The sequence below is a fragment of the Gorilla gorilla genome, chromosome 6 (assembly GCF_029281585.2).
Source record: "Gorilla gorilla gorilla isolate KB3781 chromosome 6, NHGRI_mGorGor1-v2.1_pri, whole genome shotgun sequence".
In the NCBI taxonomy this organism is placed as follows: domain Eukaryota; kingdom Metazoa; phylum Chordata; class Mammalia; order Primates; family Hominidae; genus Gorilla; species Gorilla gorilla.
The window spans coordinates 41,377,265-41,404,930 of NC_073230.2; the positions used below are offsets into that span (position 1 = coordinate 41,377,265).

Here is a 27,666-nt window from a genome sequence, read left to right on the forward strand (position 1 = left end):
GGTGATTGGATCATGAAGGTGATTTCCCGCTTACTGTTCTCATGATAGTGAGTGAGTTCTCACCAGATCTGGTTTAAAACTGTGTGGCACTTCTCCCTTTGTTCTGTCTCCTGCTGGCCATGTGAAGATGGTGCCTGCTTCCTCTTTGCCTTCCGCCATGATCGTAAGTTTCCTAAGGCCTTCCCAGCCATGCCTTCTGTACAGCCGGAGGAACTGTAAGTGAATTAAAACTCTTTTCTTTATAAACTACCCAGTCTTAGGTATTTCTTTATAGCAATGTGGGAATGGACTAATACAGTATCATACTGCCTGTGAGATAAGCAGGAAGGAAGAGAGATGAGTTGTGATGGCTCTAGAGATAAACGAGAGAGAAAGTGAGAGAGAGAGAGAGAGAGAGAGAGAAATGAACTCGGCAGTTCTTCACCCGGGCACAGCCCCCTTCTCCCTCCAGGACTGATTATAGTCTGGGTGGACCAACAATTTAAAAGAAAGTATGTAGGCAGAGAGGCTTTTGGAGGTGACTGACAACATGTAGCTTAGGAACCAGTGGCTTTTCTTACTAATTGTCCTTTATCTGGGAACCCTCAACTCAATTTTTTTTTTCCTCACTAGTACTCATGACTGCTTATTACTGCAGCAGTGTTCCAGTGAGACAATTGAGATGAGCTTTGCTCTTATGTGTGTATGTGTGTGCGTGGCTGCATACAATATCTTAAATAGGTCATGCAATTACACACTTAAAAGCACCCAAAAATATCTATAATAAAAGTAAGTTTCCCTTCCACTCTTGACCCCAGCGACTTAGTCCTGGAGACAATCTTTGTACCAGGTTCTTGGGATCCTTCCAGAGCCAGCCTCTGCATACTCTCTCTCTGTGTGTGCATGTTTCATTTCTTTGTGTGTGTGTGTTTCATTTCTAACCAAATAGAAGTCTCTAGCTTTCTCTTAGCTAATTTAATGCTGAGACTCTAACCTGTCACTTAAAACATCTTTGGAGATTGCATTCCCTCCCCACCATTGAGCTACTCACTTCCAGTGCCACTGTGTTTTTTTTTTTTTTCCATGATTTTGTGCTTAAGAGAATTTCTCACATGCTTCTTGATGAAAGTTGTTAGATTCTGGAATGCTTGCATAGATGTTTTAACCTATGCAGTTTAACTAATTTTATCCACCTGGCCTCAGAAATTTGAGTGGAGGTTGTTAATACGTTTTTCAAGACAAGAAAAAAACAAGACAAAAAAACAAGAGGGATTTCTTTCCCCTGCTCTTTTTCTCTAACCAAAAAAAGATGTATAAAATGTTACAATTCATAGATTGGCTACCCATAATATAAACCAGGCTATTTTGGCATTTCAATAAAAATGACCCTACTTGTCTAAAAGGACCTTGTTAACATTAAAATCATACTTCACAAAAAGCTGTTTTTGTTGTTAAAATTAGTAAGGAAACTTAAAACAGAGATCAGCTTTCCTTGTCAAATTTGTCTCAACCCATTTATTCCTGGGCTTTGTTTTTTAGATTTTGTAGACTTTTGGAAGGCAGTTTAAGGGGCAAGTTTGTGGTTGCCTTTAAGTTAGAAGATTAGATTTCTAAGGCTTGTTGTGGACTTCTGGTGCATCCATTTTCACTTTCTAAAGTGGGCCAAGTTGTGAATGTTCCTGGCCATGGTGGAGGAGGGTGGTAGTTCTGGTCTCCCTGATGTCTCATATGCAAAGTGCCTGACAGCCATATCAGAATGGGGGTAGTCTCAGAGGCTCCCAGCCTCACAGAGCTTCCTTCTGCTGCTGATGGCCAGCGTACTAGTTTTCTATTGATAGACAACAAGCTATGACAAACTTAACGGCCTAAAATAACATCATTTATTAACCCACAGTTTCTGTGGGTTGGGGCTCTGGGCACAGCTTAGCTGGGTCTCTCAAGCCTGCAATTAAGATGTCATCCAGGGCTGGTCTCATCTGAGGCTCAGGGGCCTCTTCTAAGCTCACGTGGCTGTCGGCAGAATTCAGTTCCTTGCAGCTGCAGAGTGGCTTCCTTCTTTAAAGCCAGCAAAAAAACCTTTATGGCTTGTAGACCCTTTTTAAGGCTCACTTAGTAGGTCAGGCCCACTCAGGATAATAACTCAAGTTACACCTGCACAATTTCTGGTCACAGTCTAATCACGAGAGTGACATCCATCACATTCACAGGTTTTGCCCACACTCAAGGGAAGGATTGCACAAAGTAGGTGTATCAGGGGTTGGATACAGCTTAGAATTCTACCAACCATACCCAGAGAAGCTTTGGGACACATGGTAAGTAGAAGCATCTATCGAGAATGATACTTACAGCTAGAAGATAGCTTGCCCAATCAGTGCACACAGTACAAGCTAGCAAACGCTTGCTTGCTTTTGGCCATTCCCTCTCCTCCTCTGGTTAGGTGGCCACCAAGCCCTGCAAGATCTGGGTCTTGCTCTCCCCTGTCTCCCCATCTTCTTCTGCACTTCTCCTGGTGGGACTTTTTTTTTTTAGATGGATTCTCTCTCTGTTGCCCAGGCTGGAGTGCAGTGGCAGGATCTTGGCTCACTGCAACCTCTGCCTCCCAGGTTCAGTGGATTTTCCTGCCTCAGTCTTCCGAGTAGCTGGGACTACAGGCGTGCACCACCACGCCAGGCTAATTTTTGTATTTTTAGTAGAGATGGGTTTTCACCATGTTGGCCAGGCTGGTCTTGAACTCCTGACCTCAAGTGATCCACCTGCCTTGGCCTCCTGAAGTGCTGGGATAACAGGTGTGAGCCACTGCACCTGGACGGGAGAGTTTCTTCTGTTTCTCTCAATGTTTTGTGCTCACTTCCTGCCATGGAATTTTGAACATACTCTAACCTTTGCTTGGAGTGCTTTTCTACCCTATGTTGTAGAGCTGACTTTGACCCATTTTTTAGATTTCACTTTGGACATTCCTTCCCGGCATCCATGGGTACTTGCTGTACTATTAAGTATCTTTTCTTCTTAACACTAACCTCAATTGTGATTCAGCATTTTGATTTTCTGGAACTCCTGCTAAACTGGAAGTTTTGGGAGGGTAGGGATGATAGTATTTTCAGCTCTGATCACTGTGCCTGGTACAGACTGGCTGCCCCCTGAATATATGTTGGATAAAAGGGAATAAGAGAAAGATTGGAAAATTGGAACTAAGTTTCAATCTTCCTAGTTCAGCATGTGTCTCATGATGTCATGAGCATATTTAGTGTAGTACTGTTGACTCACATTAAATGATTGCAACTGTTCCTGGCCATGGTGGAGGAGGGTGGTAGTTGAAGTTGAGTGAGAGTGATAGGGAGCGAATGAGAATGGATAAATAGGGATGAAAAATGACTGAATGTCTACCAACGAGTTCTAGGCCCTTGATATTTTATTGTTCCTTCTTTGAATTCCATAGAGGTTAAAAAAGATAATTAAAACCACCACAGCTTAAGTATATTTTCGTATGGTAGTGGCTGTAGTATAGTATAGTACTAATAAACTTACTGATCACCTAAATGTAATTTTTAGTAGATCTTTCAATTTTTTGTGCAAAGCCACCAGTAATATTCTGCAATTAGGACTTCGGATTTCCAAGGTACCATAATTTTGATGTGATTATCTGCTTTCTTTTATAACATCATATAGAATGAACCTTTAATGTAGCTTTGGGTTTTCTGCAGCTGCTCTTAAAATGATTCTGCGACTGCTTATAGCGTACCTATCATGAAGAGTAAACTGCTCAGCACTTTAAGATGATTTTTCCCCCTCCTGTCTTATAGTATATTTCACTGTGAGAATAAAATCACAGTGATGCTTATCATCTCAAAATGTTTTGGAACCAAAATATTCTTATCTCCTCTGAGGCTTCTAATGGCATTGTTTCATGGAGGGCCATAAAGCTGAGAGAATAAAGTGAGGTATTCTAGGTAGAAACTTGGGGTGCATCATCAGAAACCCTAGCAAAGGAATGATTTGACACCGAAGCCCCTGCAGTCTGTCTAGGTTCTCTTTTATTTGCTGCTTAAATTCAGCAACTCTGAAACTGAAAGTATGTCCATATATGTGACATGCATCTACTGAGGAAGATGCATGAGCTTGCAGGCATCTGATTGTTATTTTAAAAATGATCATGATGCTGAATGGTAAATGTTCCTACTGGACTTTGATCAGAGAATACTCTTGTAGTTTCTTCAGAAGTTGATTCCTTTTTTTTCTTTTTAGAATTAAATGTTCTATATTTCTTTTGGAGAGGAACCTCATCTTAGAGCTAATGTGTATTGACTTAGAAATCTGTCTGCTAGAGAGATTGATGTTTAACAAGACTAATATGATAATGAAGGTGAACAATGTACATTGGTATGTTCATGAACTTGAGTGCCTCCTTCTCTCAGTATGAGCTTATTTACATCAGAGCCAGCTAATTATGTTTCTAGTAGGTTGGTGGTTGGAGGGCTGAAGATGTTTATCTGCAGACGTGCTTGGGCATTGACTGGCTGATGCTGAACACATGAGGCAGTCCTCTGACTGTCGGAGAGTGTCCAGGCATTCTCCAAACCTGCACTGTGAGTTTTTAATATACTGGGTTCCGGGAACTGTGGCATGGCCACCTTGATGAGGCTGTGAATGAAGAAGCAAGGCAAACATCTTCAAACCTCCAGAGGCAAGGCCACACAGAGGAGCTGAAGGCAAAAGCCTGGCCTGGTTAATATATTCAGACATCTAGACAGGGAACTTCTAAGCCTTGCAGCCTGAGGATTGTATAATAGTCATAAAGACCCTCAGTTATTTGAAGAATGAAGTGAAAAGAAGACAGGACTTGGAAGTAGATGGGGAATCAATTATTGACTCTGCCACTTCTAGTTACTTGACCTTGGCCGAGACATTTCTTTCAGAACCTTTGTTTTCCCCTCTGTATCATGCAGGGGCTGGACTAGATTAGTGGGTCCTGAACCTGCCTGTGTCTTGGAATTGCCAGGACTGCTTGTAAAATACTCAGATGCCTGAGCCCTACTCCAGACCAAATGAATCATAATCCCCAATGAGTGAGGCCCAGGCAACTGTGTTCTTTTTTATGGCGAGACACACATAACATAAAATTTACCATTTTGATCATTTTAAAATATACAATTTGATGGCATTAAGTACATTCACATTGTTGAGCAACCATTACCACTATCTATTTCTGGAACTTTTTCATCATCTCAAACTGAAACTCTGTACCCATTAAACAATATCTTCTCTTTCTCTCCTCCCCTCAGCCGTTGGTAGCCTGCATTCCACTTTCTGTCTTTATGAATTTGCCTATTCTAGGTACCGCATGTATGTGCAGTCAGACAATATTTGTCCTTTTGTGTCTGGCTTCTATCACTTAGCATAATGTCTTCATGGTTTATCCATGTTGTAGCAGGTATTAGAATTTTATTCCTTAAAAGGCTAGATAATAGCCCATTGTATGAATATATTGCATTTTGTTTATCTACTCATTTGTTGATAGACATTTATGTTGATTCCACTGGGCATCTATATTCTGAATTAGCCCCCTAGGTGGTTCTGATGTTCAGTAGGCTTGGGAGCCCCTGGAATGAATGTTCTCCTGGTTAAATGATGTGTTGTATATACCAAGTTTAGGAGAAGGAGAGCCAGACATAATGCCATAAACTGAAAATATGTGACTGTTAGTATGCTTAAGTATTTTTATCTAGGTATATGGGATTAACAGCATGACCTCTAATGCTAATAAAATACCCTAAACTCTACCTGAAAGTTCATGGTCTCCTGTTAGGAAGATACAAGGTTTCACAGAGCCACTGGCATCTAATGTTAAAATATATAGTACTTTAAACTGTGATGTGCTGAAGTGGTTATCTTCCGGCACTGTTTTTGTTGATATCACATTAGTTGCCAGGAATGACCACGATGGAAGTATTCATACCTTGGAAATCAGAATGCATTTCAAAGTCAGGGCTTTTTCCTCTTAGAGAGCTGGCTGTTAAATATGGGCAGCACACCACTGACTACAACCCAGGTGCTTGATACTTCTCTTCTTTTTAACAAGAGTTACTAACAAAAGAAATATAATTTAAAAGTATAAACCTTTGTTGATAAACTAAAATTCAGAAATCAATGGTTGCTCTGAGATTCAGGGAGTGCAGGAGGTTCCGGTACAGCTCCCATGAGTGCCTGCTTTAATTCCAGCTTGGATGAGGTGTGGGCTTATGGTGTGGAGGTTTCTCCTCATTCCTCTCCCGGTGTGATCACATGGGTCAGTAGCTGCTTTTCTTGACAGATATTTGGCAGTCTCTTCCACAGTTCCTGCCCATAGGTTAAGGCCTTTATCAATTTTTTTATTTTTTTGAGATGGAGTTTCACTGTTGTTGCCCAGGCTAGAGTGCAATGGCGTGATCTTGGCTTACCACAACCTCCGCCTGCCGGGTTCAAGCGATTCTCCTGCCTCAGCCTCCTGAGTAGCTGGGATTACAGGTGCCTGCTACCACACCTGTCTAATTTTGTGTTTTTAGTAGAGACGGGGTTTCTCCATGTTGGTCAGGCTGGTCTCAAACTCTCGATCTCAGGTGATTTGCCTGCCTCAGCCTCCCAAAGTGCTGGGATTACAGGCATGAGCCACTGTGCCTGGCCAAGGCCTTTATCAATTTTGTCCTGTTTTTAGAATGGGTGAATTTTTCTCTTTAATCACTTATCTACCCATGCTTCAAATGTAACAAAGAACCCCTATGATCTCATGGCATGAAATCAGAGGCAGCCACACAGACTTCCAGAAGACTCTGTACAACGTTGCGCTGTTGAATCAGACGTCTCTTCTGCTGGCTGCACAGTTCTAAAATCATCCCAAGCAAATGAGTCTTAGCTCAGAATTTCCAGCAAAGAGCCCAGGTAAAAGAGGTGGCAGATAGGAAGAAAAATATGGGTGCAGGAATGTGTGTTTTCACAGGCCCCCTAGGAATGCCCTTAGTCCTTGGACTACTCGTGGAAAAACGCTTCCCAAAAGTGTACTCAGCAAACATAGGCCGGCTTCATCCCACAGTGAAAGAGGCTTCTCAATGAGGCATAGATCAAGCCTGATATTTCCATATAGGTAATTTTTAAAATGGTCTAAAAAGCACCTAGCAGGGGTATTTTGTAGACATAGACAAGCTTATTCTAAAATTCGCATAAAAAGGCAGAGGACCTAGAATAGCTGAAACAATCTTGAAACACAAGAATACAGTGAGAGGAATCAGTCTACCCAATTTCAAAGCGTGTAGTACAGCTACAGTAATAAAGGCAAAATGGCATGGACAGAAGGATGGACACACAGATCGGCGGAATAGGATGGAGAACCTGGACTAAGACAGAAATATATCCACCTGACTTTTAACAAAATGCCAAAACAGTGTGATGGAAGAAGGCTAGCTTTTTAAACACGTGGCGCTGGAGCAGTGAGCTGTTCATAGACAAACAAACAAACAAACAAAAAACCACAAAAAAACAAACACCTCACCTAAACTTTATACATCGTATGATTAGGTCAAAATTAATCACAAACTTAAATGTGAAATGGAAAACTGTAAAACTCGTAGAAAACGTATGTAGGAGAATATGTGGGACCTAGAGCTAGGCAGAGTTTTCAGACTTGACACCAAAAGCATTGTTCATAAAAATGAAAAACTGATAAATTTACCTCATCAATATAACAATCATTTGTTCTACGGAGGCTTTGTGAGGACAACAAAAAATCTAATTAGAAATAGGCAAAAGATAGGAAGAGACATTTCATCAGAGTATATACGGGTGGCAATGAAGCACATAAAAAGATGTTTAACATCATTAGCTATCAGGAAAATGCAGTTAAAACTACAATAAAATATTAATTCACCTATCAATATAGCTACAAATGTAAACATCGAACCCTTGGACAACATGGGTTTGAACTCTGTGAGTCCACTCACACGCAGATCTTTTTCAATAAAAGTTATACCCAAGTGTCCCTGCCTCTCCTGTCTCCCCTTCCACCTCCTCCACCTCCTCCACTTTGTCCACCTCTTCCACCCGAGACAGCAAAACCAACCACTCCCCTTCCTCCGCCTACGTTAATGTGATGATGATGAAGACGTGTATGATTATCCACTTCTACTTAATGAATAATAAATACGTTTTCTCTTCCTTATGACTTTCTCAATAACATTTTCTTTTCTCTAGCTTACTTTAGTAAGAATACAGTGTATAATACACATAACATACAAAATATGTGTTAATCAACTATATTATTGGTAAGGCTTCCGGTCAGCAGTAGGCTATTAGTAGGTATGTTTTTGGGGAATGAAAAGTTATATTGAATTTTTGACTTCAAGAGGGTTGGTCAAAGGGTCAACTGTAGAGTGATAACACCAAATGCTGGCAAAGACGTGGAAAATCTCTCATACATTGCTGGTGAAAATGTCAAATGATTGTTTAGCCACCCTGGAAGTCAGTATGACAGTTTCTTAAAGAACTAGACATAACACTTACCACATGACCCAGTAATTGCATTCTTGAGCATTTATGCCAGTGAAACAAAAACTTGTGTTCACACAAAATCCTGCTGTGATGAATAAATGTTCATCACAGCTTTATTTGTAAAAGGTAAAAAACTGGAAACAACCCAGATGCCCTTCAGTAGGTGAGTGGTTAAACCAACTGTGGTATATCCATACCAAGGAATGATATGGATACTCAGCAATAAAAAGGAACAAACAATTGATACATGCAACAACTTGGTTGGAGCTCAGAAGAATTATTCAGGGAGAAAAGAGTCAACCTCAAAAGGCTACATACTAGATGATTCCTTTAATATTCTGGAATAACAAAATTATAGAAATGGAGAGCTGACTAGTGGTTGCCAGGGATTAGAGACAGAGGCAAGAAGCAAACTGAGTGTTGCTATAAACGAATAGCCTGAGGGAGTCTTGTTGTGATAAAACAATTCTGTATGTTACGTGGTTACAAGAATGTACACGTAATAAAACTGCACAGAAACACACACACACCCAGACACAAATAAGTGTATGTAAAACTGGTAAAATCTGAATAAGCTTTGTAGATTGCACAATTGTCAATTTCCTTGTTTTGCTGCTGTCCTGTAGTTATACAAGAGTTAACACTGGAGGAGGTTGAGCAAAGGGTGCATGGAACCTCCCTGTATATTTGTTTGCACCTTTCTGTGAATCTATATTTCAGAATTAAAAATAAAAGATAAAGAGTGATGGTGGAATATTTTTGACAATTTTTCCTGATGAGCCCTGAACACCCTAGTTAATCAACCTGAAAGTTTACATTAAGTAATATGTTTTCTAAAGTATAAAAATCATGCAGGATAATGCATTAGTGACACAGATGGTGTTTCATACGTGTGTTGTAGATAACACATTTATTCTTTACACTGTCACTGATGTCTTTGAAATTACTTTGAGGAAACGGAGGGTTCCATTCTTGACTTTTTGTCTATAGCCACCGTAATTTTCCTTATGAGGTTGTTGGTTGTTTGTTGTCTTTAAATAAATCTTATTTTCTTAGGCTGCTACTATGCACCCCAGACTAGAAACATGTTCCTATTATGAAATGCATTAAGGGAGAAAAATCCTTGCTGCAACTTTTTATACGTCACCCACCATTCTTGCATTTGCTCTCTTCTTAGCATAAACACTTCTAAATATGGGAGTGCCTATTGCTCAGGGCTGAATCCCATTGCAAAACATGTTCTTATTATGAAAAATGTATGAATTCACCCTTAGATGTTTGAAGTTGATGCTTTGAGCCCTCATTATTTGTTGCTTCCTAATGTTGAAAGGCCCAAGGCTTAGCATAGTTGGTAGCCAAATGTAAATACATTTAGAACAGAGTTCAAACATAAATCCTCAACATCAGCTCTTACCACTCCAGCCACAAAATCTGCATGTAACCTTAAATACTGGCTTTGTACCACCACTGGAACATCCTTTTAAAGTATCATTGAAAGGCAGCATGCCATCTTCCCCAGGGACAACATTTTTACTACTGAAGCTATCACTTTCTGAGCTCCTTTTTTGTGTCTAGCACAACTCAAATAGTGAATGGAACATGGCTTTTAGAGTAAGGCAGAAGAGTGGCCGTTTGTTCCCAAAGTAATTGCGCTTTTTTGAAGCTTGGTTCCCTCATTTCTAAATACTGGGGGTAAAATGTTATCTGTTGTGGAGTTAGATGTGCTACCTTTGCGTTATGAGGTCCTTGTTATGTGTTCTATAGTGCTAATATGGTTAGGCTCTGTGTCCCCACCCAAATCTCACTTTGAATTGTGATAATCCCCATGTGTCAAGGGTGGGGCCAGGTGGAGATAATTGAATGGTGGGGGCAGTTTCCCTCATACTGTTCTCTCATGGTAGTGAATAAGTCTCACAAGATACGCTGGTTTTATAAAGAGGAGTTCCCCTGGACACGCTCTCTCTCCTGCCGCCATGTGAGAAGTCCTTTTGCTCTTCCTTCATCTTCCACCATAGTTGTGAGGCCTCCCCAGCCCTGTGGAACTGTGAGTCCATTAAACTTCTTTTCATTACACATTACCCAGTCTCGTGTATGTCTTTATTAGCAGTGTGAGAACAGACTAATACAAGTGCTGTTTTGAGAATAAAATTAAGTCCTATGTGAAAACTCTAAGTTCAATGCCTCACCTATAATAATTATGCAATTATTTAAATTTTCTTTTCTTTTTTTCCCTTTTTCCTGTTGGAAGATTATTTGTATAATATTTTTCAAATTGTTTTTGGTACCTCATCTTTGGAGGTGGCTTTTAGTGACATTTTCCTGCCTTATAATCTCACAGGACTGTCTTTCCTGGTGTAATATTATTTTCCTTCTTTCTCCATTTTTATTCAGCGTGAGCTCAACTTAGTTCTTCCTTCTTTGCCTGTTGAGAGGCAATGAGAGCTGACTGCTTGACAGTGGGGTGCTGAAGATAGGATGGTTTTTGCAGTGGGATTCAGCCCTGAGCAATAGGCACTCCCATATTTAGAAGTGTTTATGCTAAGTAGAGAGCAAATGCAAGAATGGTGGGTGATGTATAAAAAGTTGCGGCAAGGATTTTTCTCCCTTAATGCATTGCATATTCCCTTTATTGTATTAATTACATTAAAAATTCAAAAGCATATTTTATTGACTAGAATCCCAATTTATTTGTGGTTCATAGAATGTATTGTATTACCTTATGGTCAATGGCAGATACTGTATCTATTATGATACTATAAAGTTATGCGACTGAGCCACAATTTCATCACTTTACAGTCTCCAATAAACACAAAGATTAGAAATCCAAGCAAGTCATGTGGAAGTTTTTTTTTCTTCCTTTATACTGGTGAAGTCAGTTGAATTTGCAAGTGATTCACTGTACTCATCTGAAATTTCTGCATATTTGGGGTTTATTCATTAAATCATCAAAAATTAAGTGAAATAGCTTTCTATCATTTTTTTCTATTGTCAATTATTTCATTTCAATCACATATTGAATTCCTAATTGGAAGCGAAGCTAAAAAAGCAATGAAAAAAATTTTGTGGTGAGGGAGCACACGCTACTATTTAAGAACTCAGTTCATGGGCCTGATTCTTTCTCTTGGGACTGAGGAAATGGTTTGGCTATAAAATTCCCATTAGCCAAAAATAAGCACAATTGCCTCCAGGATTCATGGTAGGTACAGCCTTGAAGAGTAATAAAAGCCTGTTTTAAATGAAGTCTTAAGGATACTGTTTAAGCCCTAGAATGGATAGTCAGATTTTATGTTTATCCCTTTTGATTATACTTCCATATGTTTCTGGAGAACAGTGTCTGAAAAGTGGTTCATTAAAAAAATTGTACTGGGCTGGGGTAATTTGGGGCTTATTGACCAAGTCCAGGGGAGCAGGGGTGCCCTATCAGGTGGCCTGGAAGCAGCAAAGCATGGCAGACCTGTCTGCTCTGTTTCCTTGTGCCATGTGGCATGAAATGACTTCAAAGACTCCCAATTTGGTTTAATTTAAATAAATATGACTGTTTGTGTGCTTATTAAAAAAGTAGTTGAGAATAAACCAGTAGTTAGGGAACCAAAATAGATTTTGAAAGGAAAAGGCACTCTACTGAAAGTTCACTTATCTGAATAGCTCCAAGAAAGCTTTCCTGTTTCTGGAAGAGGAGTTGAATGGGACCACATACCTAAGAGAAAACAGGAGATCCAGTGAATGTCACCCTTTCTATATTCTATTTTTGTAGTTTATAGGAATAGCTGTATGTTGGTGCCTGCTATTTTTTACCAATGAAATTAAGCATTTATCAAGTCCTTCCCACAAACAAAGGGACTTGGAATTCACATTGTGCATGGAGAAAGAACACAGGAACATACCCTGAGTGGGGAAGTTTCATAGAAGGCTTCCTAGAGACTATGATTTTAAGCTGAGTCTTGAAAAAGGATGAGTGAGGCAAGGAAGGAAAGTTTGGGTGACCTAGGTTTCCTTGTGGGGTAATGGAGAAGGAGAAAATGGATGAGATTCAGGCTTTTCAATAAGGGACCAGCATGTGCAAAATCGCAGGTTGAGATCTTCTGGCCATGTCTTGGAGAATTCTAAGTACAGCTTCTCTGCAATGGAGGGAGTACAAGTTTGGGAACAGCAGAATAGAGGATGAAAAGGTGAGTTGAGGCCAGGCCCGGGATATCTTTGATGTTTACAGTAAAGGTTCATGGTTTTCAATCCTGGCTACATGTTAGATTCCTCTTCCACTTCCTACTTTTGGAAACTCTGATCCAATTTGTCTAGAATAAAAGGGCTAGGGGTGGGTGCCTGGTCTGTACCTCAGCCAGTCTGTGCACCATTGGTCATTGTGAATGACATGAGCAGGCCAGAAAGAGCACACAGTGACAGCTGTGTAGGAGGATGGCTTAAGAAAGGTCCTTATCACAGCCAGGAGAAACAGTCAGTGAGCCTGTTGCAATAGTCCAGGCAGGCGAGAAGTAACCAGCAGCTTAGCTGAGGCTGGAGTAGAGAGGTTGGAGAGGTAACTGGGAGAGAGCATCTAGAAGGTGTGGGAGGGCACTGAAGAAGGAAAGCCCGGTCAGCCCTCCACAAAGAGGCTCCAGACAATAACGACTGAGTGTCTTTTGCTTGGGCCCTTAGAAGGCAGCTGTAGCGCAAGAGAGTAAAGTTTTAGTGGAGGGATGGTGGGGTCAGAAGCCAGATTGCCTTAGTTGAGGAACTTGAACATGCATTCAGAAGCTTGTGAGTTCATTGTGAAGGTAACCCCAGGCAATGACATGGAGTTCTAGGGATGAAGGGAAAGAACTGGAAAGGTAGGTTGGGGGCATGTTGTGAAGGCTTTGGGTACCAGGGGGTAAGTTATTCATAATGGTAAGATCCAGTTCTTTGCCATTTGACTGATGTTAATGTGAAAAATGAGAGGATTAAGACTAAATAGGAGAAACTAGGCACAGCCAAGGCTCATTAGAAGGCCAATGCCATTTTTTATGGTCCTGATGATTTTTAACAGCTATTTTAACAACAGAATGATGAAAATGTGTGGTATTCTTTCTCCCTTGGGATAATGTGGCCACTGAAAAAGGTCAGAACTAATAGGAAAAATGAGTTTTATTGCTTAACTGTGGATTCAATTAATTTGTGCTCTTCCTGTTTTCATTGCCCCGTTTTCTCAGTTGGCTAAGCCAAGCTTCTCTACAAGAATATGAATGTTAGGACAAATACTCTGGAGTTCTTTTCCACCCTGAAAATAATTAACATAAAAAAGCCAAAATATATACAAAAGAAAAGTGTAGCTGGTTTAGGCTCATTGTTGTATTATTTTAGATGTAAGGAAGAACCATATTGAGCTTTGTCTGATGGTTTACATCAGGATTTTCAGCCTTGGCACAATCAAAATGTTGAGCTGGTTAATTCTTGGTGTGAATTGTAGGATGTTTAGCATCATCCCTGGCCTCTACCCATTAGATGCCTATAGCGCTCCATATCTTCCAGCGGTGATAACCCAAGATGTCTCCTAATGTTGCCCAAAGTCCCCTGGGTAGGGCTTAGGGTGAAAGGCAAAATCACCCTCACTTGAGAACTGCTGGTTTAAAGATATCGTAGTGATTTTATCAGAAAATTACCACACCTCCCGCTGCAGTACTGATGGTTTTATTGAAGCTTATAAAATCTCAAATGCTTTTTGTCACTAGAAGAAAACTAATGAATGTTTATAAATCCCTTGTAGGGAGTTTCTTTTAAATATTTAAAGAAAAAAAAAGCTACTTTACTGGTTGCTGCATATTTACCTGACCAGTCATCTAATTATTCCAGTCACTTACTCTTTTATTTAATTACTAGATCTGCTATGATTTAATTTTATATAGACAAATGCTGGTTTTATTCCTGGGCCATGAAGTCCTCAAAGCAAAGGATATTATGCTGAATTAGAAAATGCTAAAATAATACTAGCAATTTAGACCTGGATGTAAAAATGTAATTTTCACATGGCACCTGGATTCTAGTGTTAGTTTCATATCTAATTTCTTCTAATTTGGAGTAAGCCCTTCAGCCTTTTTGTGCAAATTTTCTCATCTGTAAAAAGAAGGAGATAAACTATAATATCTGTAAGTTCGCTTCTATTCTAAACGTCAACACTTGAATATATTTATATTATTTCATTGAGTTGTTCCTCCTGCTCCCATAATATACCTCTCAATGCAATTAAACCCAGAATGTGTCCCAGAATGTGGTCCATGGTGCTGGTCTACAATAAGTTGAGTACAAAAATGGACAGTAAACAGAAATGTTTAATATAACTTGGTAGTGTATTCTATGCCTATTACATGTAATAATAAAAGTTGGGCTTATATTTTGTCTCTTCGAAATTCAGTTTTTTCTAGTAAGTCACTTTTATTATATTTTATGAAAGTATCAGTCCACACTGGATTAAAAAACAAAAACAAAGGCTGGGCGCAGTGGCTCATGCCTGTAATCCCAGCACTTTGGGAAGCAGAGGCAGGCGGATCACTTGAGGTCAGGAGTTCGAGACCAGCCTGGCCAACATGGTGAAACCCTGTCTCTACTAAAAATACAAAAATTTGCCGGGCGTGGTGGCAGGTGCCTGTAATCCCACCTACTCAGGAGGCTGAGTAGGAGAATCACTTGAACCTGGGAGGCGGAGGTTGCAGTAAGCCAAGATCGCGCCATTGCACTCTAGCCTGGGAGACAAGAGCCAAACTCCGTCTCAAAACAAAAAACAAACAAACAAAAATGAAAACAAAACTGGTCTCTCACTAGAGGGAGTTTGGGAAGCAATGCCTGGATGTATGATGGAAAATTTTGTGTGCATCTCTTTCTACCATGGCCAATAAGAGATAGTATATTCCATCTCTCTGGAATTTAAATAAAAATAGGGCAAGATATTGTCTGTTTACCCTATTAGCAGCATAAAGTTGGTGGCAAATAGAATTAATTGTAAAGAAATTTATCTAACAGAAAATAAGAAGTCATTTATTTTTGGAGTACATATAAGGTTTTCTTTGATTGTATCTATATCTGAGTCTTCATTTAGCTCGTTAGTTTCATGAATTAAAATAACATGTTTATCTTAGAACATAAACCCAAAGAGCGATGAGAATGTCCTTTCTTTAATTATCTTTTTTTCTGAGAGTCCTTACATATGAAATCCATTCTAGTGCTTGATATACTGAAGTCTCCATAAGTAGTTGATGGTAGTGAGGGTAGGTGAAGAAGGAAAAGGTGTGGATTACATATACTAAAGAGATTTTCACAGATGTTTTGGAGTCTATTCAGTCAGTCAAATTCATCCATCATTTGAGAAGATCTGTTATATGGAGTCAGATGTGATAGAATGACACGTAAACAAGGGTGGTTAAGCAATGGAGCACTTCACAATGTGACCTTCGTCCAATTTTCCAGTATTACTGTCCAATCTTTCTTTATGTGGTAAATTATGGTGGAGGAACAAGGCTTCCCACTGACAGTTATTTGAAGCAGAAAACACTGTTGGGTTCCTTGCACTGTGGACCATTTATTCCAATACCTTTTATCCCATAAAGAGTGGAATAATCCAGACAGCCTGGTGGTCCTCCTGGGAGCCCTTTGCACATGACCTGGCATTGCTTGGGAACAGCCTGTTAACCCTGGCCCACATGGATTTTGTAGCACACTTCCTCCTCTAAAACAAAAAAGGCAGGATCTTTGCTTGCACTATTAGCAGCAAAAAATCACCCTTTCTTTCAGTTTTTTAATTCAGATAATGAAAATATATAACATATTCGGAAACTCCACTGGCAGACTTGGCAGGCGTTTCATATTTACTTGGACTTAACATGAATTGGATTTGGTTCTCTGATTTCCCCGCCTCCATCTCTCGGAACAAGTTATTTATTATCTGAATGAGTCTGTGTTAGTGGATCAGACATGCACATGGCACGTCTCTTGTAAGCGCGTTGTTCAGTAAGATTTATGCTAGCCCAAATTGTTTTATATTGGTTTTCATTGTTGAAAATTTACTGTATTCATTCTCGGTTTGGCATAAATATTTGTAGTGTGCTAGGGGTTCCTGTGGTTGAACATTTTATCTCTGTAACACTTCATGCAAAGGAAATTAAAAAATATATAGTGAAAGCATTTCCCTAATGTGTTTCCAATCAACTGTGTACTTTAGTAATTTGATTTGTAGGAACTAGAGAGCAGAGTATTACTGAGCCCTTTTCAATCATTCATAATTCTTTGGGAATTCAGATCATAGTTCCAAGTTTATGAAAACCTCTATTGAATTTTTTCTAAGTCCTTTGTTATTCTGCTTGAATGTATTAACAGGGATTTTTTTTTTTTAACCACAGCATTATCTAAAAGTTCTCATGGAAGGAGTGAGTCTCTTTTCTCTCTTGGACAAGAAAAACTTGATGTGAATTGAGGTTGATTAGCTTGCCAGAAATCAGTCACTGAAACAGAGAGCCAGACCCTTTTATTTCTGCATTATCCCATGTGTGTGTTCCTGCTTCTGTACTTTTTGTATTAAGCAATCCAGACTATGTATTGGTAAATCTCTTTGCCTAGTGGGCTTCTAAGGATACAGTGACTATAGGCATCGCCAAGTGCATCTTCCTAGATCATGTAACCCACAGTGTGGAGGGTTATTTGTAGAAACTGACTCAAGACCTAGGCTGTGATTTCCACACTATTGTTTCTTTGGCCTTTTTCCACAGAGACTCAAGCTAACTGGCTTATTTCTTCTTTTGAAGATCTCTGGCCTTTGACTTCTGTTTTTGCCAATGAATAATATGTGATAATCCATACTTGGGTAGTTTCAGATTCGCTTAGTCTAATCTACTACCTAAAAGTAATATAAAAAGTAAGTATGAAATCATAGCTCTTAGAATTGGAGGTAAGGGTTGGAAGGTTTTATCTACGGAAGACGGTAGCTCATCAACAATCTTAGATGGGTATAGAATTTTGCGTTCAAGTCCTATATTTTAATTTTCTGCTTTTATTTTCTATCATGTTTTAAGCTTCACTTTTGATCTTGAATTAATTTAATCTCATGTAAGATCCCTTTTAATAGTGGTGTTTTTAGCTCTGTTACTCCTCATACATCATTAGGCATAAATCAAGTCACGAGGTTATACATTTTGGCCATGAGAGTTCATCAATCTATGGCTTTGCACTTGATAATATAATTCAGGAGGTTAATCTTCTCAGTAGTCAATGAATTAATGTAAGTGAATGTCAAGTGGATACTTAGAAGGCTTAGTTGTGTTTTGGGGAAAAATAGCTAAAGAGCATGGTGGTTCCTTTGATCGCTAATCTGGGCTTAGAGAACATAACTTATTTTGCTCCAAAAGGTAAAGGAAACCCATACCCATTCTTGGCCTTTCTTCCTGCTTCTGTGTCTCCTGTCTAGGTTGCACCTATGAAGGAAATACCTATAACAGCTCCTTCAAATGGCAGAGCCCGGCTGAGCCTTGTGTTCTACGCCAGTGCCAGGTAAAGTTCAATTATTTCTCTCTCCAGTAAAAAGGAATCCGTAGAGTCCTCTTTAGTCACACCTTCACACAACATAGAACAAAACCCTAAAAAGGCCAAACAGAAATGAAAAAAAACAATGAAAAAGCAACTGTATCCTTGTGTGTACTTACTGTGACATTCACCATAACGAGACAGGTGCAGCATAGATATTGTGTAGAACTTGCTTCCAGAAACACACAGTGGAATTGTCCACCATTGTTAAATTGTGCCTGGGAAAACTCCAGGAAGATGCACATGTCCTTGGGGAAAATTCATGTCTTCCTGTGAAGTCATCTTTGAGCAAAACATGAATTCCTCTTAGCAGAAAGCGGGTATTGTTAAAGGATGTATGTTTCCCTTCTTTGATTTAGAAAGATTTTGAACTGGATCCAATCTGTAAACTATTACATTGAAGCAATTAGTATACTGTAACTCGACGATTTCAACTTGACAAATTAAAAAACCACCAATTCAGCAACTAGGGAGTCCACTGTGGTTGATCCTATTGAACTCTGAAAAGAGCAGTGATTCCACATGGCTCTAACCCCATCAGGTGTTAAACACAGCAAGATAAACTAAAGCAGAAATGAAAAGCCTAAATTTTCAAACTCCTCCTTTAAAAAAACAAGCAAACAAAAACTTTTTATAAATAATCTGTCACAAATTATGCTCATCTAATTTTGACAAAACTTAAAATTTCTTCTTCGTGGAAAAGGTGCTGTTAAATCATTTTATCCCTAACCCTATTTCGTTGTCCAAGGATATGCTTTTGCATTTAAAAGAAATTGAAAGGTTAGTATAATAATGGATATTTCTCTTTGCTCTTATCTTAAGCATAGTGACATTTAGTTTACTGAAATCTAAATTTTAGGTAGTTATGTTCCTATTATATGCCATGATAGGTATGCTCATTCATAAGACCTTCAGCTATTTATTCAGTTAAATATTCAGCTTATTTATATAGGAAATCTGTTGCTTGTTAAAATAAGCAGTAGGTAAACACATATAAATAATACATTATTAAATCAACAAATATTTGCTGGATTTTTATTCCAGGTTGCAGGTTCAATCAGTGTCATACTGCAAAGGGATGAGAGCAATAAGTTTCCATAACATCAAAATCCCACATTTGTTTCAAAATTTATACCACTTCACCCATGCCCTGCCTCTTGACCAGCAAAATTTCCACTCTTTGGTAGAGCACTCAGAAAACCAAAGCCATGGTTACAATGCTAAACAAGACAATCACATATCCTCTGGAGTCTAGCATAGTATTCCTATGTAACAGTCAGAGGTTTTGAAGATCCTTAAGTTGCATGGACCAGTCATGGGTGAATTTTGCTGCCTTTGGATGAAGACTTTGTTTAAATTAAGTAGAAGCTATTATATGGGAGGGACTATTTTGTTGACTGAATAACACATTAAGCCATTATCCATTGTTAACCCTGAAACTCCAATTGCCTAGCATCTCTGGTCAGTAGGGCCCAGAAAGAGTGATGCAGGAATCTCTAATTACTGTTGAAAGAGATCTTAAAGTCCAGCAGCCTTGGGAGTCAGGAGATGCTGACCTGTAAAATGGGGAAGAGAAAGTCGATGTTACCTACCCAAGAGGAAGTTTGCCTTTCAGTTTTTCCTCCTTTCTAAAACCTTGCCTGTGCCCTGCTAGCTAGGATAATATTTTATTCAATACGCAGAAAAGCAACCTGCGGTGAAGGGACCTACCAAAGGCTGCTCCTTTGCTCAGCTGGGACCTTCCCTTTCCTGACTTGCTTCCTTCTTTAGGTATGAGACCTCATCTTGGAATGCAGGAAATTACCATTTATTGGCACCTGTCAGGGAAGTCTTCTTGCTTCTCTGCAGAATGACACAATGGCAACCTCTCTTTGCATGCTCTTCTTTTCTCAGGGCACAAAATCAGTAGCAGAGGATACAGTGTAGGGCAGTAGGTGAAATATGGATTCTGCCACTCACATAACTTGCTACTTAACCTCGCTGTACCTCACTTTAACTACCTATAAAACAGAAATAGTACTGTCTTCAGGGATAGTTGTAAGCAGAAAGCCAAACTGTTAAAAATGCTTCTGGTAGAGCGCCTGCATGGACTGGGTACAACAAGGTCTCAGACAGATGACAGGAAGCCTAATGATCTGGCCTAGTTCCATTTGAATTGAATTCTACCTGTTTCTTATATTTTCCTACCAAGGGAGCTCTGATGGTGAGAAATTTACCTTTATTTTCCTGCTTTTAATTTCTTATGGGAAGAGGAAAATTTGAAGATCATGGACAGGAAATTCATGCTGGGAACTAACCTGAATCCTCCATCTGGATTGCAGATACCAAAGAAAAATTGATTTGGGGCCATGCATAGATTTTTGCATTGCTTCAGTTATGTAACTAAAGCATGGATCTTTTTGTGATGTTATATATTGCTAGTACTTTAGTTGTTTTTTTCTTTCCCATGTGATTTAAGCCATAACCAATTCTCCAGTGAGTGGAAATCTCAGGCCTGACATGATATGAAAACATTAAGGATGTAGCCCTCCTTGTTGGGTTGAGATGATGTGGTAGCAGACACGATGAAGAAAATGACCTAGTTGTTAATTTGTTATATTTGTTTTCATCCTGTGCCACCCATCCCATCACAGACAACAACAAAAACCAAACCAAAAATGAAACACAAATCCATTTACAAAATGGGTGGAGAATCTGGAGAAAGCCCTTCAAAGGCCAACTCTGAAAATTAATTCTAAAAATATTTCAATTGACATTAAGGTGATTAGAGTCCCAATATCAATTTGCAAATGACTCACTTAATTTATTTATTTATTTATTTTTTTGAGATGGAGTCTCGCTCTGTCGTCCAGGCTGGAGTGCAGTGGCGCAATCTCGGCTCACTGCAAGCTCTGCCTCCCGGGTTCACACCATTCTCCTGCCTCAGCCTCCTGAGTAGCTGGGACTACAGGCGCCTGCCACCATGCCCGGCTAATTTTTTGTATTTTTAATAGAGACGGGGTTTCACCGTGTTAGCCAGGATGGTCTCGATCTCCTGACTTCGTGATCCGCCCGCCTCAGCCTCCCAAAGTGCTGGGATTACAGGCGTGAGCCACTGCGCCCGGCCACTTGATTTTATTATTAAGCCCTAAAGTCCCTATTTTGACATATATAATATGAACTTAAAAATAGTTTTGTCTAATCCCTTCCTTTGATGCTTGAGGAAAACTGAGACCCAGGCTCTGTGTGAGGCAGAGTGACATTTCTAAGATTGCAGAGCTGGCCTAGTTATTTCTAGAAGGTTGGTAAGGATTTAGGATCTCCAGGTGCTAGTCTGGGTTAAGATGCTTATATGCTGTGCCTCACCATTAATGGCTTGACATGAATAACAATGACAGAAAGTACAGGAAGTGTGGAAAACCTAAAACAATTGTGAATGAGCAGCTAGATTCTGTTGGGTACTTACTGACAGCAAGAAGGTCTTAAAAACTAGATTTAAAAGGAAGCAAGAAATTAGGGCCAAAGAGAAAGCAAAGACAGGGGAAAATAAGAGGTGACAGATTTGCACTGAGTTCTACAGCATTGATTGGGGTGAGCCTGGATCTCACCTCGTTGGTGTCTCATACCTCTCGCCCTGACACCCACCAAGCCTTGTGGTTTTTGTGCTTGAGCACTTCTCCTACTTAGGTCACTTTCCAAAAGTAGTAACTCCGTGGGAATTCTGGGCTGACTTTGCTTGTTGTGTTCTGTGTTTCAGGAGGGCGTTGTCACAGAGTCTGGGGTGCGCTGTGTTGTTCATTGTAAAAACCCTTTGGAGCATCTGGGAATGTGCTGCCCCACATGTCCAGGTAACGTTCTCAGGAAGGGGAGGCTGGAAATCTCTGTGTGTTCTTTCAGGAATGCATGAATCTCCCAACCCCTCTTGTTGGAAATTTTCCTCACTTTACATCTGTGTACCTAATGGGTTTAGAGAGCGAGCTCCTTTGCAGAGAAATATCCGCTTGGCTGCCTCGGTGTGCCCAGCATGAATGCAATGTGCTGGAGGTCCCGGCATGGGGGTTCTCCAGGCTCCGAGGCCTGCTTTCCATTCCACAGGGCCACAGGTAATGCTTATTTTGGAAGAAAAGGCTGTGGCTTTCTCTGGCTTCCAGAGATGTCTTTTTACTGCTTTATATTGCAAAATCCTGGCCAGAGCTCGCCATGGTGATGAGGTGACCAGATGTTTTCTGAAAACTGAGAGCTGTGTCCCTAAGTGAATTTAGCTTAGGGTTTTGCTGGTCTCAGTTTTCCATGTGGTTCAACAAGGTGGACCCTCTGTCTTTTTTAGAGGGCCCTGCTTCCTAGCTGACAGCAAAAGGATCTTTTCTTTGCAGCGGCTAGAACGTTTCCTTTTACTTTTCTGAACAGGATTACAAAGGCCTCCTGCATCTTTTCCTGCCCTTACATACAAGCCTGGGGCTTTTGAGGTGAGAGATTTTTTTCTGATCTCTTAAGCCACTGGCCAATAATCTCTGACAGGTGTTCTGCATTTTTTTTTTTTTTTTCTGAGTGCTTTTCCTCAAGAGTGGTGATACGACTACTGCTCTGCTTTTGAGGTTAATCTCCAAAGGGCCTTCTGTTCTTGGAAACTTCCTGTGAAGTGGCTCAGGCACCACTGGACGCTCTGCAGAGATGAGCTCCTGCTCCATTCTCAGGCACCTGTCACTTTCCTCCATGCAGTCTCAAAGGCATGGTCCCTTTCAGAGTTCAGCCTTTTCTCACCCTTGAATGACAAGGATAGCCAGCTTCCACTTACGTCTAACCCTCCTCAGCTCCCTGGGCTGTCTTTATTCGGCCTCTTTTTCACACTGGGATTTCTGTAAAGCTTGTATTGTTCATGTGCTTACATGAAAGCCAAAAACTGGTTGAAAGTAAAATTATTTTTTCTATTATCCAGTTGTTTTGTGTCTATCAAGCAGAGATTGCTTGAGTGCTTTTCCCTCTGAATGCTGTGAAAGGTTTGTATTGCCTAACCGTATCCTTAAATGCCTAAAGGATCTTTATTCAATGAGATCAGTAGTTGTCCAGGCTGCACACCAGAGTCACCTGAAAAATTCTTAAAAAAATCAATCCTGATGATCAAGCTGCATCCCAGACCAATTCCATCAGAATCTCTGAGAAACACTCGGGTCTCAGATCTCCCAGATAATTTCTATACACAGCCAACCCTAACACTGATAACAGAGCATATTTTATACACCATATAGATTTAAAAATATCATAGCTCTTAAATATGTGTTCAATTGTGTTGAGTAGACTGTTGCTTTATTATTTATTTTATTTTTATTTTTTGAGATGGAGTCTCACTCTGTCGCCCAGGCTGAAGTACAGTGGTGTGATCTCAGCTCACTGCAACCTCTGCCTCCTTGGTTTACACCATTCTCCTGCCTCAGCCTCCCGAGTAGCTGGGACTACAGGCACCCACCACTACGCCTGGCTAATTTTTTTTGTATTTTTAGTAGAGACGGGGTTTCACCATGTTAGTCAGGATGGTCTTGATCTCCTGACCTCGTGATCCACCCACCTCGGCCTCCCAAAGTGCTGGGATTACAGGCGTGAGCCACTATGCCCGGCCAACTATTGCTTTATTGACACAGAATCAACTCAGAGCTGCCATCTCCTCATAACCATGGGATCCGTCATGGACCAACAATAATGAAATGGAACACTTCAAGCCCAAGACCTCTCAACCTGTAGAACATTCTCCTCACTTAGGAGATAGTCATATTTTCAGGCTGCCTTTGAAACTGTGGGTACACAAACAGCAGAGCGATCTATTTCAGCAGTTGAAGTTATATTTGAGCCATTATTTCTTCCACTCTCTTTTTGGTTGAGTTTCTAGGAAGGAAAGGGCTGAACTCCATGACTGCTCATACTACAGTGCTAAGTCCTCACAGCCATCCACTGTTTATACACAAGAAGAAACTAGGCCCATCAAGAGTAAGCGCCTGCCTGAGGTCCGTGAGTGAGTAAGGGCCAAAGGTGAGGTTGGGATCTGGCCCCTTCTCTTTTCTGGCCAGCACAGGGCACTACCTCCCATTCCCGCACACACCGCGAGAATTGAGAAGCTTAGGTCCAGGTGTTCTGGAAGGCAAATCTTTAAGAATTGGCATGCCAGTGCCACCCACCAGTCCCCTGACACCTGGGCAGGCTCTGTGTCCTCAGTTACGGGATCATGAATCAATTTCATTCCCTTGCCTTAATTCCAAAGGCCAACCTTTGGGATGCAAGTTGGAGGATCCAGAAGGAACTGTATCCACAAGGCATTATCTTTTGTCTTATGAGGGAGGCTTCAGGCAAATCTAGGGAGGGAGAGTCAAGAGAAGCCTTGGGTATCTTCCTTGGTCACTCAGAAGGACTGGCATTGATCAGGGAATGATATTCAGTGTAATGACAAACACGTAGTCTGTGGTCAGTTTCTTCCCAAAGCAGATTTTAGGGCATTCTTGGTCGACTGCTCCTTCCTTTTCATTGGGCTCTTTGCTCAGGAATGGTGGGTTGTGATGGAAACAGTTTGCATAGAATTTTCATTTAAAATTCATTTAAGTGGTCAAGTGTAGATTGTTGTAGTTAATCTGGCAATCTGTGTGACAAAATCAGTGCTACAAACCTGTATGAAAGAATTAAAGCTGCCTTGTTGGAAGTGCACCTTAAAGAGAGAAGAGTGGGCATCTGCCATAGTAACAGTGCTGAGATACAGCCACTAGGAGGGCCCCACACTTACCAAGCCTTCCGGCATCACTGAGAATACCAAGGAGCTGGTTGATTGCTAACTCTGCAAGTCAGTAGCATACAGATCTTATGCCTGGGGCATTTTTTAAACCACGATTTAACTTGGTAATGCAACTTCAGGCTCAGTAGCACTTGTCTGCATGTCTTCCATTTAACAAAGGGCTCTGTATCCAGCTTAAGATGAATAAGGTCAGTGGCCAGATCAGGTGGATGTAATGCCCATTCTTCTTTGTCAGGAACCAGCTGCTCCAAGAGCTTGGTGGGTTCTGCAGATGGCTTTAGCTGGCAGGCCTTGAACACTCATTCTCACGGGCGTGGAGCAGTCTTTCACAAGACCCTGCTTTGGCTAAGTTTTGCCCACTGCTAGCTTTGCTCCCAGCACTGTCTTCCATGGAGAAAGTGACCTCAGCTGTCCTGGTCCAGCACCTTATGAGGTCAGTCCTGAGGAATGTGGCTTTGCTGTTAACTCATAGTTATCCCATGGCCTGTGTGACATGGGGTTCCTGTCTGGTCTGTGCATCGTGCCATTTATGACCTCTCTTTGGAATCTGGCAGTGTCCTGGGCATCTTTCTGAATAGGGAACACCTCCTGGGTTTTGGTCCTATTATTAGCTCAAACTTGGAGGGGGCCACAGTCCCTTTAACAGAGAGCGTGGGGCTGAAAACCCGTATGATACCTCCTGTCCTGCCTCTGCCCCTTCTTGCCTTTGTACCTGGCCCTCTGAACAGTGCAGCAGATGGGTCAGAACTGATTTTGAATTCTAGCTCTGCCACCTGCCAGCTGGGGTGAGTTACTTTCCCCTCTGAGCCACGTTTTCCTTATTTGTGAAAAGAGTGATGAAAGTCCCTACTTTGTAGGATCATTGGGGATGTGGAGTGAGATTGGGGTACCTAGGATGTGGTAGAGGCTGTGCCCTTCTTAGGTACTCATTGAATGGGGCCCCTGGTGTCATCTGCTCCGAGCCCATGGTTGACTTCTCTCCCTTGGCCTTCCATCTGCCTCCTCTGGCCCCCCTGGGTTTGGTCCCTCTGGCAGTGGGCAGCATGATCACCATGCAGCTCCCGGACCCCAAGCACGGCTCTCTATGCTGCACTACTTCCCCTTGGGCTGACCTGCGTTCCACTGTCTTATTTGTTTTCCAGCATCTTTGGGGTTTCAGGTCCCATGCCCATCGTTTGCCTCTGTTTTTTTCTTTTCACTATGCAGCAATCTTGTCCACTGGTTGAAGAGGACACTCAGCTGTGTGGAGGTGGGCAACAGATGAACTGTGGATGGAAGGATTGTGTCAGGTTGAACGATGATGGCTGTTGCCCTAATTCTAAACTCTTGTCTGCTTTCCAGGCTGTGTGTTTGAGGGTGTGCAGTATCAAGAAGGGGAGGAATTTCAGCCGGAAGGAAGCAAATGTACAAAGTGTTCCTGCACTGTAAGTCCTGCTGTGGATGTTCCCAGGGTGTCCTTTGGGCAAAGCACTGCTTGTACTCACCAAGAGCACCCCCAGTCTCTACAGCCTCTCTCTCGTCTCCTCTCTGGGTAAAAGTCAGTCCCTCCTGCTGTGGAGCCGAGGGAAAAGCTCATCCACCTGGCTCAGCGCTACTGACATTCTGGGCTGGGAAATTCTTCTTCATGGGCCTGTCCTGTGTGTTGCAGGATGTTTAGCAAGGTCCCCTGGCTCCACCAACTGGATGCCAGTAAACCGCTCCAGCTATATCACCACCAATGTCTGCAGACCACCCAATGGGCCATGGAGGCCAAACTTGCTCCTGATTGAGGAACTCTGCTCTGAAGCATGAGGGAGAGGCTGACTTTCCTCCACGTGCCTCCTTTTTTGGGGGAAAGCATGGATTTTCTGTTCCTCAGGGGCTGAGGAACTTCTTGCTGAGGCAGCTGCTTGGTTCTTTACTGCAGCCAAATAAGAAGCAATGGGGACAAACACAGCTTGCTTCTGTGTGTCCTGAGGGGTGAGAACCTGGTTTGAGGGCTGATCATTTACAGGTTGCAGAGTGGATAGGAGGAAATCACCTGAAATGGTGGGTTCAGGGCAGAGGAGGAATCAGTGAGACAAAGTCACAGGCTTGTCTTTCTAAGCATTGCTGAATTCTAAGCCATATACTAACGATCTCTCCAGCATGCTTAGATATAAAAAAGAACTTGGCACATGCTACAATTGTAAAGGGATCTTTTTAATTAATATATGTTAAATTTAGGGTGAAATCAGTGGTGGTGGTAGTGATGGGGAATCTAGTCTTAACCAGCTGCTCCAAGTTATTTACAGTAGGGAGTTAGTACAACCATCTATTTTTTAAGCTTTTAATGTGTTATAATAAAGAACATACATTTTCCAAGTCACTTGTGACTCAGTATGCATCTCAGAATATTAAAAGGAAAATACATGGGGAACTCTAGCATCCTAATTTCACCAAAGCAGAATCATATTTGGATCATCATAAACCATAGCATTTGTCATTTCTCTACATGTCTTTTTGAAAATCTTTCCTCCTTCCTTCAGCACACATGCACCCAACCTAGAGAATACAGATTACAGGAAATATGACGAAATGTGATGGCTTTTGTATGGGGGAGAAGGAGGTAAAAAAGGAAGGGAGGGAGGAAGAGAGTATATATGTATATCTCTATATATCTAGATATAAAACATATATAATATACATAATATACATCAGGTATATAATAATATATAAAAAACACAAAGTAATGTACTCATGAAAATGAGCATGAGCTTGCATATTCCAACTCAACCTCCATGTTGTTCCTCTCCTGCTAATTATGACTAAATAGCTTTATTTTTTATTTTTTTATTTTTTGAGACAGAGTCTTGCTTTGTCTCCCAGGCTGCAGTGCAGTGGCACTATGGCAGCTCCCTGCA

At 41.0% G+C, this 27,666-nt stretch overlaps 1 protein-coding gene across 3 annotated transcripts in view; it reads left to right on the forward strand.

Annotated features, from left to right (window-relative positions):
* BMPER (BMP binding endothelial regulator) overlaps positions 1 to 27,666 on the forward strand; it is a 249,926-nt gene that overhangs the window by 43,933 nt on the left and 178,327 nt on the right. For all 3 annotated transcript variants that reach the window (XM_055347544.2, XM_055347545.2, XM_063708108.1), the window contains exons 4-6: positions 17,918 to 18,000; positions 21,770 to 21,860; positions 26,126 to 26,208. In XM_055347544.2, coding sequence (XP_055203519.1) covers positions 17,918 to 18,000; positions 21,770 to 21,860; positions 26,126 to 26,208 — 257 coding nt within the window. The remainder of the gene's footprint in view (positions 1 to 17,917; positions 18,001 to 21,769; positions 21,861 to 26,125; positions 26,209 to 27,666) is intronic.